The sequence below is a fragment of the Neovison vison genome, chromosome 13 (genome assembly GCF_020171115.1).
Source record: "Neovison vison isolate M4711 chromosome 13, ASM_NN_V1, whole genome shotgun sequence".
Taxonomy (NCBI): domain Eukaryota; kingdom Metazoa; phylum Chordata; class Mammalia; order Carnivora; family Mustelidae; genus Neogale; species Neogale vison.
In genome coordinates this window covers 149,487,389-149,501,778 of record NC_058103.1, presented here as the reverse complement: position 1 = coordinate 149,501,778, position 14,390 = coordinate 149,487,389, and the positions used below count along the sequence as shown (strand labels likewise).

Sequence of the window (14,390 nt, the reverse complement as noted above, 5' to 3'; positions counted from 1 at the left end):
GCTTAACTGACTGGATCCCCCAGACGCCCCTGAATAATCTTGCCATAATAAAATCCCCCCATCTCAGTCTACTTATTTATGTGAACAAGTTTCCCCAGCGTGTACATGTGAAACAAAACAAACAAAGGAATCACAGTAAAAATTAAGAATAAAATTACCGCTGAACCCATGTCTCATTCCGGCAATGGACTATTATTTCAAATTCCACCCCCCTCATTTTCTAGACAGATTGATCACAACTGAAAATTTACTTTTTATGTGTAAAATTGTTTACCAAAATTTGAAATCTATTGTGTTGTTTTGATATTAACAACCCAGGGGAATATTTCTAATACTTAGGGCCTTATGGTCACAGGAAATTAAATTCACTTCAAATAAAATAAAATTAATTAATTCCACTCACTATAGATTATTTTCTTGGAGAAAAGTACAATAGTGTAATCAATAAAAAACTATAAAGCATGAAGCTACATTATATTTGGATAAATTTCTAGGGGGAGAGTGGATTGGAAGTGGGAGGTCAAGGGGAAAAATTGCAGACGATCCCAATTGTTGAAGAGCTCCTCTGTGTGCTTTTGAGGGAAACATGCCAAGGGTAGAAATCAACGTGGCGCTTACATTCTGCTGGACACATTTTTTTTTAAATGCCATAACACTTGTATTTTAAAATGCCAGAATTTTTACATGTTAGAAATGACATTCCTTGATACTTTGTATTTAAATTTACACAAAAATAAACATACAAAAATGAAAAAAAAAAAACTTCTAGATGTTGGGGTGCCTGGGTGGCTCAGTCAGTTAAGCGTCCAACTCTTGGTTTCCGCTCAGCTCATGATCTCAGGGGTGGTGAGATCAAACCCCGCGGCGGGCTCTGTGCTCAGCACGGAGTCTGCTTCCCAATCTCCCTCGGCTCCTCCTTGCTCCTTCCCAATAAATGAATAAATAAAATCTTTAAAAAAAATTTTTTTAGATGTCAACCTAAATATTTGTGAAGGGGTCTACAACTTTGCGAACATCTTTCAGGGGGTATGTGAGAAAAGACTGCAAACACTCAGCCAGCGTCCTCGAAAATCTGAGATTTAACGACAGGTGTCCTGTCCTCAGGTCTTACCTGAGACCACTCCATGGCGACCCACTTGGGGCAGTCGAACAGGTTGCAGGTCTGCATGACCTTGGGTTTGGGCGCGTACATGCACTTCCACTCCTCCACCTGCAAGATCTCCCCGTGCATGGACTCCTCCACACACACGAAGCCCCGTCTCTGAATCCCGCCGCCGCAAGACACGGAGCACGCGGTCCAAGGATTGTGTTCCCAGCTCAAAAGCAAACAAATAAAAACACATTATTTTTGCATCATGTGTTGGTTTGTTTCAAGCTTGCCAAAGGGAAAGAGGCCAGCTGCGGTTCCACGGAAAGCACGCGGGACTTGGAGTCATGAGACTTTTGTCGTAACCGCCCCACACGATATATAGTCACAGGGCGGTTTACACGTCTGACCCCGAGGCTACGGTCAGGGGGAAACGCCACGCCTTCCCTTGTGCCCCAGCACAACGCCATTCTGAGAACCACACTGGCTAACATGGTGAGTGTGAATGCATTCTTTAAATCATTCGTCCAGGGGCGCCGGGTGGTCAGTGGGTAAAGCCTCTGCCTTCGGCTCAGGTCATGATCTCAGGGTCCTGGGATTGAGCCCCGCATCAGGCTCCCTGCTCAGCGGGGAGCCTGCTTCCTCCTCTCTCCCTGCCTGCCTCTCTGCCTACTTGTGATCTCTGTCCATCAAATAAATAAATAAAATCTTTAAAAAAAAAGTCTGTCCACTACAAATCCTAACAGACAATATACTAGAGCATCCCAGAAACCGAAGGTCAGAAACCAGTCATCTGGGCACGGAAGGGGATTCCAAGTTCTGACCAGCTTCAAGACCTGAGCTCCCTCTGTCATGGCCAGTCATCCGAGCTGCGCTTGATACCTCCAGCGATGGGAGAGTTGCCGTGGGAGAGAGCGCATTCTGTCTGATTCTAAGACAGCTCCCCTTCATTATGGAGTTGAAGTCTGCTTTCCCTTAGTTCTCTGTAAAGATCTACTATCTACCCCTCTTACATTTTAGACTGTTGCTACAGATGGGACACACTGCCTAGCCAACTGTGGAATGGAAAAAGCGAACACATGACTCACCGAGGGAGAGGCTGGAAATGGTCGTAGGGCATGATCTCTTTAAATCCGTCACTACAAATGAAAACATTGGGGCAACGTCATTTCTCAATTAACGTATTTGGTAACTTGACCACTATGGATCTGACATCCCAAAAGAGAGCTCTTTCACTTTGAAAACTAAATATGCACATGTTATGAACTCTTCCCAAAAACTCAGCCACCACCTTTTTGAGTTTCAGGAATATCTCTGGCACACGCCGTGCCCAGCTCTATGAAAATACAGAAACTAGTGGTATGTATTAGTCAAAGGAAAGAGTGTCTCTTAAATTGGATAAATCTATTTTTTATCATCTAAAATTTTTTTGATATAGTAATGCTATTAACACGCTATCGTATTAGTGGAATCTTCAGAGAAAATTTTATTTCATGGAATTTGTCTTTCGAAAAGGTCTCTATGAATAATTATGTTCACCTGGGATTACAGGAAATGGGCAGCTCAGTGATAGGAAATGAAATCCACTGAGAACGCTTCCTTTTCCACTCGCACACTTCTGCCGCAGCCAGCTGGCAGATGTCTGGGGGATTCTGGGACTTGATACTGTGCTGTTATTTTAAGATACTGTAGTAAAGCCAGGAAACTTCCCCAAGCAATCCAAGTCAGCAGGTACTAAATTATGCAACGGGATAGTTTATGCATAGCTTTTCTGCTTTGGCATTAAAACTTTTCACTTCCTTGCACAATGCATTATTTATACCGAATTTAATGTGAACACTTCAAAAGTCAAAACGTGGTCATGGGTGACCCAGTTTAAAAGGGAAAATGGTGAGTTCAAGACCTTTATGACTAGCAGATGGACAAGACCTCGTACTTGGACGAAGAGCGCTTTCCTATTGTGCGTGCTAGAGGCGCTCAGGGAGGGTCATTCCGCAGAGGCAACTCTCCGAGCACAGGCACGCACAGACAGACAGGAGAGCCCTGCACCGCATGAGCCGGTCAGCCTACTCCCTGTTGGACGGGTGACAGATGCATGTAACGGCCACCAGCATGTAGTCAAGGTCACATGGTGCAAAGGGCACATGGTGCAAATGGCCCTCTGCAAAGACCAATCAGTCTAGGCCACACTTGATTTCCTTCTTTTCAGAGGGGAAACCACGGGTGATGTGCACACCTCGATGGGCAGGGGTCCATGCTGCACTCCTTCAGTTTGGGTTTTGGCTTTACGTTTTCGGGGTAGTAATGGCAGTAATGGTCAGGAACCACCCTCTTCAAGCGGATGTCCACACACTCAGCTGAGTTGAGCTGATAACCTAACGGGAAGAGAAAAGGCAAGTGTGAACATTGCATGGCGGCCTCTCCACGGGGCACTGATCCCTTGCCACACTCTTTTTTTTTCCCCTTAAGAAACTTGACTCAGTGGTTCTCATCCCTGGACACTCAACGGAACCCCTGAGAGCTTTAGCACACACCAGTGCCTGGGTCCCTTCATGGTCCAATAAAGCCAGAAACACCGTGGCTTGGTCCAGGAAATTTTTTTTTTTTTTTAATGATCTTCAGGCTCTTCTAAGATGACTAAAGTATCTTCTAAGATGACTGAGATGGCCAAGGTTGGGCATGATTACTTGGACTGATTGTGGAGATCTTAACACTTGTAAGTTAAACACTTTTTAACACTTAATGAGAAAGTTACAGCAGCCCCTCTTCCAGAAGGCCTGAACCCTGGGGCAGAACGTCACCCACTGCTCTGTCCCTGACCCCAAGTCAGACCCCCCTTCTTTCCGAGCGCCTGCCCCTCTTTACCTGTCGCCACCCCCATACCCCTTCCCCAGAGACACCTGTTCATCGTTTATAGGTTTTTAAACAGGCATCTGCCTCCTGTAACCTTGTTTGTGTGTATCTGTTTTAACCAAGTAGTTATTTTAAATCTGGTTCTATTTTCTACTTCTCTCACTCAACATTACATTGTTGCGAGCTCCCACCGCAGACCATCTAGATGCTGGTGTATACCAGTTTAACTCTCTTGCTGTCCCGGGGAACCTGGGGCACCTCGGAGGCCAACGAACTTTTCTACCTGGGGACATGAGCACCGTCTCTACAGGGAGGAACAGAACCCATCCCCTCTACCGCCCCCCTGCCGCAAAAGCCCTCAAAGGGGAAGGGATGAAGACTCACTTCCGAGTCTATTAAATTCAAATTGTCATCGCTGAGGAAAGTGAACATTCCAAAGGGGTGAGTGCTGTAAATTTTTTTAAAAAACCCCCAATATGATGTTTCTATTTCCTGAAAGATCTGATTCCAGGCTTCCTGTCACTACATAAGTGTCATGTTAAGTAAAAAAAAAAAAAAAAAAAAGGCAATTTTTCAAAACCAGAATGATCTCCTCGGGAAAAAAATAAAATAAAAATAAAGCCCAAGCTAAGCTCTCAGTCTCAGCCGGTTGGTCTAAAGGTCTAAAAATACATTGAAGGGCCTACTTGTCGAGAGGAATCTGATTTCATAAACCACTAGACAGCCTTCTGCAAGCCGCGGCTGGGATGTAAGCGGAGTGCAGAAGGACAGCCTGGTGTGCATTATAAAAAGCAAGGCTGAAACCGCAAGAACGAACATCCAAACGGAGTCCATAAAACGTTACTCGGGTGCCAACATCTGCCAGAGAGTCTACAATATCAGATGGCAGTGGCGATTCTGGAACTTTCTCCAGATCGATCTTAAGAATCCCGCATAGATGACTGCAGACAAGACCAGGAAAGTCCGTCCAAGCACCTTAGGGAGCAGGGAACTAGGTCGCCTGACTTCCCCAAAACTCAGAAATGGCAGTTACAGTGATTGTGTACACTTGATTACTAATATAATTACATTCTGGTATTGCTTTTTTGCGGGTTTTTATGTGTGTGTTTTTATTTCCTCCAACACAAGAAGAGAATGAAATTACAGCTCCTGGAATCAGAGAATAACTTTGTTCTAAATGGAAACATACCTCTAGGAGACCAAAAAAAAAAAAAAGCATACAGTGTTTATAATTTAAGGAGAGACAATTAATTTTCCTCTTTAATTTTATGGCAGTACCAAGATAACTAAAAGTGAAGGAAATAAGACAGATCGCCTTCCTATATTATGAACAAACGTGCTGAAACTCTGCCGGTGGGCACAATGGCAGCCGCAAGGGGAACCCCGCAAGCAACGTGACGTCCCCCTTCTGTTCTGACAACCGCCACCACCTTGGTGGGCAGTGTCACGGCTCGGTGCCCCACGTACGGTTCCAGCCAGGCTGACTGTGTCTTTCCTTTAGCATCCAAGTACGAGACCCATCTGTGTTCCTCCCAAGAATTTCATCAAACTAAGCCGAACCCCATTACAAATGTCCCTCCCAGAGCGGAAAGCTGCTCTTTGGTCTTATGTGGCTACATGCGAACGTCTCTCTGAATAAGGTGGTGTGAGAGTTGGTGGATACATTAAAAAGAAATGTTTGTTTTCCTGCCAAGTAGGATTAAAAAGAGCCCCACCGGCTCTTTGCTTTCACGCTGGGGTCCTTAAGACACTCCGTCGTCCCTGGAGCCATGGCCCAGCTGACGCTTCGGTGGTGGGGATCTGCTTCTGCATATAAAATGTACACGTAGGGACCTCTAGGTATGTCCCACTCCCCCTGAGGCATGGAGTCGTGTCTGTATCTCATAACTCATCCCCAGAGATTGCCGGGAGAGGGGAGCGCCAGAACTCTGAAGATTACACAGAGGCATTTTAAACAAGACTCAGGTTTGCCTTGACTCTAACGTAGCAGGTATTTCCTGAGTACCCACGAACTGCCAGGCACCGCACTAGGCTCCTGGGCACGTGTCCTGTTGTTTTGTCCCCCAACAATGCTGCAGGGTGGGTGGAGGGGGGAATCGTCCTGTTTTATGGATGAGCAGACTGAGGCTCCGGGCCAAGTAGTGGCAAAGCCAAGAAGGGTATCCAGGTCCCGGAACTTGAGCTCCGCGGCCACACCGCCTCTTGCAGTAAACATCGTCATGCAATTTTTAGAGAACGAGTCTGGCCAAAGTGAGCCTGAGGCCCAGGTTTGGAGAGATTCATGGAATTGATGCAGGTCACGGTCTTAAATCCAAACGCCCTTTGACCTCAATCGGCGTTCAACAAGATCAGAGGTGTGGTAAGAATTGCAAGTTGGTGCAGCCTCTTTGGAGAACAGTGTGGAGATTCCTCAAGAAATTAAAAACAGAGCTTCCCCACGACCCTGCAATTGCACTCATGGGTATTTACCCCAAAGACACAGATGTCGTGAACAGAAGGGCCATCTGTACCCCAATGTTTATAGCAGCAATGGCCACAGTCGCCAAACTATGGAAAGAACCAAGATGCCCTTCAACGGACGAATGGATACGGAAGATGTGGTCCATATACACTATGGAGTATTATGCCTCCATCAGAAAGGACGAATATCCAACTTTTGTAGCAACATGGACAGGACTGGAAGAGATTGTGCTGAGTGAAATCAGTCAAGCAGAGAGAGTCAATTATCATATGGTTTCACTTATTTGTGGAGCATAACCAATAGCATGGAGGACAAGGGGCGTTAGAGAGGAGAAGGGAATTTGGGTAAATTGGAAGGGGAGGTGAACCATGAGAGACTATGGACTCTGAAAAACAGTCTGAGGGGTTTGAAGTGGCAGGGGTTTGGGAGGTTGGGGTACCAGGTGGTGGGTATTATAGAGGGCACGGCTTGCATGGAGCACTGGGTGTGGTGAAAAAATAATGAATACTGTTTTTCTGAAAATAAATAAATTGAAAAAATAAATAAATAAATAAATAAATAAATAAAAAAGAATTGCCCGGCGGTCACGGTCGCAAGGTCAGTGACTCGGCACTTTGGAGGAGTTTCTGCCTGTGAACCGTACTCATCATGTTCGACAAAACACGTTCTCGCCTTCGGGGGGATCAAGAGACAGAATGTGACGGGACGACCGCCAGGGTTTTGTTTCCATATTCGTTTTTGTGCTTGTGCTCAATTTATGGCAAGAGACCAGAGTTTGCCGCTTGGAATGCTCGTATTGGATCCTTTTTTGTGAATATGTTCATTTAAATTTTTTTAGAAGTCCATTTAAAGAAAAACGAGGAGTAAATAATAGGTCAGGGTAACACAGATACAGAAAAGCAGTGAAGTTAATACAGCTACAGGTGATATCCTGAAGACATGGATCTAGACAGCAGCGGTTCTCAAGCTGGGACGTGCACCACAATCTCCTGGAGGGATGGGCCCCACTCCCTGAGTTTTGGATTCAGTAGGTCCAAGTTGGGGCCCAAGAATCTGAATTTCCAGCAAGTTCCATATGACGGCTGCTGCTGCTGGACCAGGAAACCCACTTTGGGAACCACTGCTGTAGGACCATACTCATGGTCTCTTACCCATGCCTGGTCCATGAAGAACTAACTGGGAAGGTTAACTTTGTACCTTGTTTCTAGAGCCCCATTCAACCCCTAGACTGCTTCTCTTCCATTCCCAGCAACACAAACTCCTTCTGGGAGTCTGGGCTACTTGGGCTCCCTACAAAAGCACCTGCCTCCTGCTTTCACCGGGAGCCTAAATGGCAGAAGACAGTGGTCTGACATACACGTGCACAGGAACCTGACCTTGGTGGAGGAGCCCTCCTTGATTAGCCTGTGGTTTAGAGGAGAAGAGGCACTTGGTTTGTGGCTCTCTGAACAAGCTCATATTTGATAGCCCTGCAGGGCAGAAACGGTTTGGGGCTAGGCTGACGGGGCTGGGCTGCAGAAGGCCAGCTGGCTGTAGCCCTTCAAACACAACCCTACCTGAGCCGGCGTGCCGTGACCTGGTCCCAGGGGTGCTGGGCGGTTCTCAGGAGATACAAAGGCCAAGCCACCCAGAGCCTGGGGCTCTGCCATCAGAGGGACCCAGAGCCGGATCCTAGCTGGGCTGTTTGCTCGCTGAGCACACGGGAGTCCACTTTTGACCTTTCCTATATTTCCACGGCTCATATGTAAAAACGGCCATGAAAGGAGATCTCTTTTAAGGTTGTTTGGAAGAATACATGTGAAGGTGAGTACCCTAGCCCATGTCAATGCCCCGCACTGTTATTCTGGTGCTTTTAAGGGGAGTAACAGCATGAAGTCCCTCTAGCAACTCTAGTGACCATGGTCGTGGGTTGGCACTAGTCTAGAACCATCCACCTTCAACTGACAGCTTCCATTCACTGAAAGAGACTTATCTCCGTGGAGGCTCTGGGGCCTCATTTCCTCCAGGCAGGTACTTCTTCCATGTCAAACAGACGGTGATTCTGCACTTGAGCCTGCAAATCTGTGTGGCACGTGTGGAGCCCTGGGCTACACTTGGCCCAGAGCCTTCCTGAGCTGTCTGTGAAATCCCTGAAGGAAGCAAGCAGTGAGCAGGATTTCCCCCTCACCACTGAGCAGCTACCCTTTCTCTCTCTGGTAAGTTCTGCTCTGGCAACCAATGCAGGGCAGGGGACATTGAAACATTAGAACCAATGCATTCATGAACTCGGTCAGACTGGGCAAGTGACGTGGCCTCCCTGTTCTCAGGTCTTCCATGGAAAATTAAAGAGAAGACCTGTTTTAAAGATGATCAAAACAAGAAAGGCCAGAACTCATGAAAACACCTTTCTAGCTTTTTGCTAGAAGTAAAATGTGTTTTCCAAATCCCATTTTCACCTGTCTTCAAGAATAAAGACAAAAATGCATTTGGGAACACCACCGCATTCCAGCCTCTGAGGAGGATGCCGTGTGATTACATATCCCCAGTTACCACGCCCATTGTCAAGTCAGCCTTAAAAACACAAGTATGTCATTTCTGACTCTGAGCCCTAAACATGCCCGTGGTCCGCGCCTCACCTCCTCCACATGTTACGGTGCAGGGGAAGAAGTCGGTTTGCCTCCACTGATGACTGATTGGCTGGTAGAAGAAGAACTGGACCACGCTGTCCTTGGCCACCGTGTACCTGGTCTGGACAGAGAGAACTGTGGTCAGCATCTACGTACGATGAGCCAGTGCTTCCCACACCTTTCCACATGCGACGAATCTATTTCACTGATACTGACCATCACATATTGATCACAACACACTGCGGCACAGGAAGATTCCAAAAATTGTGATGTGGGACAACATTTCATTGAGGTCTGTCATCGATGGGGGCACAGAAGATCTTCAGCCCGTCTCCCTGGAGTCATCCTTCCAGATGACTCCATGCCTGGCAGTGAGTTCTCAAATGTGTCAGGTAGACTTGCTTGTTTAACTTCTTTTTTCTACCGGATACATCTGATTTTAATTTCTATGGAGCCGGGACTGAGCCAGTCTGGGCTGGTTGGCAGCACAGCACAGAACTGGGATTCTCACACTTTCAGTAATAACATCTTGAAGCAAATCCTTCCAAAAAGGTCTTCTGAAAGCACAACTGCAAAAGCTCAAACGTACACAAATACGTGGTGTTTACACACGAGCGTTCCAGCATCTAATCAGAGAGGAGGAGGGCACCGGTGCGTGCGAGGAAGCAGAGGCAAGAGGGAACGTTACCGCTGAAGGACCACGCTCAAGCAGCAAGTCCTCCCCCCAGATTTTTCTTTTCTTCTCTCCTGACTGAACAAATGAATGAACTGAGGGAAACAACCAGAATATAACACAAAGAGAAAAAGAAAGAGGAAAAGAAGTTGAGTTCAATTCTTGTAGGATGGACCCAGAAATGCCAACACACATACAGAGTTCAAGCCAGACATACCGAGGAAATCATGAAGAGGCAGTATTTGAAGATATAGCGGCTGAGGGTTTCTCAGACCTTGAGAAAGACAGGTGGACTCAGTTCAAAAGTGTCCGGCAAGTTCTGAGCTGACATTTTAGAAAAGTACAACAGCCAGGATAAGGAAAAATCGTATTATTGGGAAGAAAAAAACATGATTATCTGCAAAGCAGTGAGAATCAGATTGGAGTCCGATTTCTCACAGGAAACACCGGATGCGGGAAAACAAAATCATACCTTCAAAGCGATGAGGAACAATAACTTTTCATCTCGAATTCTGTAAGTGATTAACCAACAATCAAACACCAATTATCGATCAACAAACAATCTATGATCAAATTATCATCATAGTCAGTGAAATAAAGATATTTTTCAGACACAAGATGACTGAAACGTGACCGCTTGAGACCCTCACTGGAAAAAAGAGAAAGAGAGAGAGAGAGAAAAACTACGAAAAGGTACCAAACAAGAACTAATATAAAAGCAGAAGATAAGTAAATAAATAATCATAAAAGCAGAAGAAGGAAGGGAATGCAAGAAGCGGTAACAATGAAATCACTCAGGAAAGCTTATTCATAAAGGTAAATAAGAGTTAACCAAAAAATAAGATTTTGATGTATTATCTCATTATAAAACAGTATAAAAACTGCAGCATGAGATGTGTTGTTGGAGAGGAGAGGCAGGGACGGTGGTGCGTGGGAGCACAGCTGTCCCAGAGGCATGAAACACTTGCAAAGGGGTTTTCTCTGGCTATGGGAGGATGTCTCTGATGAATCCTGCCAGAGAGAATAAGTCGAAACGTTGCCTAAAATATTTCTTAATGTATCTGAAGGCACCAGACAACTACCGTACTAGTGAATATTCACAGCGCCAAGATTCCAGACACAAAGGAAGCCCAGCGAGGTGAGCATAACCCTCGGCACCGCCTTTGGCCCGTGTTTCTGCTCCAGGCACTTCCCGTCCTGCAAGGGGTGACTGAGTGGCTGAGAAGCTGAGCAGACCCGTCATCAGACCCGTGGGGCTAAGACCAAACACTTGAGCCCGAGATCCACTGAAGCTGGAGCAGTACCGCTAAATGCCCCAGGCGCGCCACCGAGACCCCGAAAAGCTCTATCTTAGGAAAAAGTGTGAACTGGACGTGAACCAATTTCCAAGGCGAATGAAGGCCAGGTTCAAATTATTTCAATTCCTTGTTGGCTGAAGGTAATTGGTTGCTAACGTGTCTTCCAGAAGCAGAAACTAATACTGTCCCAAATTATATCTGTAATCTCCTCACCTACTATATATAGCAAAACTGAAAACCAGGCCCACAAAAAAGATAAAATTTAGTAACAACCAAAAAACATGGAGCAATAGACTATAAATGGAATTACAGAACATTCAGATATCGGCATCACCTGATAGAAATTTAAACACCTAGGCACAACGCCACTGCTCCCTGTGACTCTAGCTTTGGTGTCAGATGGTATTTCACAATACTCCCTACCAGTCCTAGGGTCTTAAAACATCAATGTTAGCACACGGCTCACTCCTAGGACTCTGGTTTTTAGAGTCTGGACTAAGATACAATGGTTAAAATGCTTAAGAAACTAAAGACAAGATAGAATTTCACTAGAAACAAAGAAGCTACAATAAAAATAAAATGGCCGGGGCACCTAGGTGGCTCAGTTGGTTAGGAGTCTGCCTTCAGCTCAGGTCATGATCCCAGGGTCCTGGGATCCAGCCCTGCATCAGTCTCCCTGCCCCTCTTTCTACCCTCCCCTCTGCTCATGTGAGTTTGCTCTCTCAAATAATAAAATAAATAAATAAAATCTTTATTAGATAGAAATAAGTAAAATGTCAATTCTAGAAGTATGAAGCACCATAATTTAAATTGGTAGCTCAATGGATAGATTTGACAGTGGATTAGACTGGAGTTCAGCAATATTTTCAGAAAAAGCCAGATAGCAAACATTACAGTTTTCAGGCCATATTGTCCCCATGGCAATTATTCAAGGTGGCTGATATAGTGCAAATCAGCCACAATCCATAAACATATGGCTGTGTTTATGTCCCAATAAAATTCCACTTACAAAAATAGGTCATTAGCTAGCTGGCCAGGATCTGCTGGTCCCTGGATTACACACACTTAGAGAACCAGTAAATGGACAGAAAAGAATGAGGTAGAAAGTAGACATGAGAGATAAAGGTACAGCCATAGTCCCAAACAAAGAATACAGAGAATGGGACAGAAACTACATCTGCAGAGGCAAGAGATGAGAATCTGCCAACACTGATGGTGGATCTCAAGCCAGAGTTGTGAAGCACCATGAACCTCAAGCAGAAGAAAGCCACTAATTATATCACAGTCAAACCAATGACAACCAAAACTAAAGAGAAAACACTTAAAAGCAGACAAAGGAAAAGACCCATTAGCATCTAAGGCACGGAAATAAGACTGACAGCTCCCTTCTCAACAGAATTAATGGAAGCCAGAAGACAATGGAGAGGGATTCTCAATGTTCTGACAGAAAATAGTCTCATAACAGTAAAATAGTCATGTCACTAGAAGTAAAGACCCTAAATGTTAGTGTTCCTAACAAGCTAGCCTCAAGGATAAATAATTCAAAATTAACAAGAATAGAAAAAAATCAGGCAAAGGTACAGTCACAGCACCAGTTTTGTCATATCTCTTATGGTAACTACTGGAATGAGCAGACAAAACCCAGTAGGCTATTATTTTTAATAAAATCATTAATAATAACATGATCAATGTGACATACGGACAGTGCCCAATGACAGAAGATGATGCATCACATCTTCTACTATCTACTATGTTCTGAACCACCAGTTAAGTTTCAACAGATTTCCAAACAACTGACATGATATAGACTATGTTCTTTGACTACAGTGGAATTAAGCTACAAAATAATAACGAGATTCTGGAAAATTTCTATGTACCTGGATAAGACACTTCTAATTATTCCATAAATCAAAAACTATATTGCTATGAAAATTACAATACAATTTAACTGAATGATGATGGGAAAGATTTCCTATCAAAATTTGTAGGACAAAATAAAAGGCATGCTTGGAGTGAAATTCATAGACTTAAATACATCTGTTATGGGGGGAGAAAAGGATGAAAATCAATGACCTAAACAGCCAACTCAAAAAATTATAAAGGGGGGGGTCTGGGTGGCTCAGTGGGTTATGTCTCTGCCTTCAGTTCAGGTCATGATCTCAGGGTCCTGGGATCGAGCCCCACATCAGGCCCTCTGCTCAGTGGGGAGCCTGCTTCCCCCTCTCTCTAACTCCCTCTCTGCCTACTTGTGATCTCTGTCAAATAAATAAAATCTCTAAAAAAAAAAGTTAAAAATGGAACAGTTTATTGAATCCAGAAAAACTGGAAGGATGGAAATAATAAAGATAAGAGTGGACATTAATAATATGGAAAGGAAACTACTTTAAAATAGGTTATAAAGCCAAAAGCTGTTTCTGTGAAAAGTCTGATAAAAGCTACAGCCCTCCAACATGACTGATTAAGTTTAAAAGAAAGTAGGGACAAATAGCATCAGGAATGAAAAAAAAAAAAGGACTCACTACAGATTCTGGAGACAATGAAAAAATAGTAAGAGGATATCATGAAAAAAACCTCTGCCAATAATTTTTTAAAAAGTTAGCTAAAATACAGGCATACCTCGGCAATATCATGGGTTAGCAAATATCACAATAAAGCTAGTCAAATAAATTTTTTGGCTTCCCAGTGCATACAAAAGTTATGTTTACAACATGATATAGTGTATTAAGTGTGCAGTAGCATCATGTCTAAGAAAACAATGTATGTACCTTAATTTAAAAATACTTTATTGCAGAGCATCTACTCAGCTCAGTTGGTAGAGCACGCAACTCTTGGTCTTGGGTTGTGAATTCAAGCCCCATGTGGCATGTAGAGACAACTTAAAAATAATAATTGAAGAAAAATCTTTTAAAAAATACATTATTGCTAAAAAATGCTAACCAACATCTGAACTTTCAGCAAGTTGTAGTCACTGATCACAAACCACCATTGCAAGGACAGTAATGATGAAAAAGTTTGACATATTGTAAGAATTATCAAACTATAACACAGAGACATAAAATGAGCAAATGCCATTGGAAAAATGGTGCCAATAGACTAGTCTGAGTCAGGATTGCCACAAACCTTTGCAGCAATTTGTAAAAGAAAAATACATATATCTATGGAGTATAATAAAATGAGGCGTGCTTGTGGACAAAGTCCTTGAAACAAAACTGACACAAAAGGAAACTAAACATCTGAATAGTCCATATATTTTAAAGACTCTGAATGCATACCCCTAACAATTTCCTGCTGAATATTTCTGGATATTTAAAGAAGAAATAACTCCAACTTTATACAAACTGTTGCAGAGAATAAGAACTGAGGAAATAATTCTAACCTTGTTTTATAAAACCAGTATAAATTAATACCGAGA

The 14,390-nt window shown here is 43.9% G+C and overlaps 1 protein-coding gene across 1 annotated transcript in view; it reads right to left on the bottom strand.

Annotated features, from left to right (window-relative positions):
- The window catches only part of ADAMTSL3 (ADAMTS like 3), a 347,085-nt gene that overhangs the window by 127,240 nt on the left and 205,455 nt on the right, over positions 1-14,390 (bottom strand). The window contains exons 13-16 of the mRNA XM_044232432.1: positions 9,017-9,128; positions 3,324-3,462; positions 2,176-2,226; positions 1,112-1,316 (exon numbers count right to left, since the gene is read on the bottom strand). Of these exons, the coding sequence (XP_044088367.1) occupies positions 1,112-1,316; positions 2,176-2,226; positions 3,324-3,462; positions 9,017-9,128 (507 nt within the window). The remainder of the gene's footprint in view (positions 1-1,111; positions 1,317-2,175; positions 2,227-3,323; positions 3,463-9,016; positions 9,129-14,390) is intronic.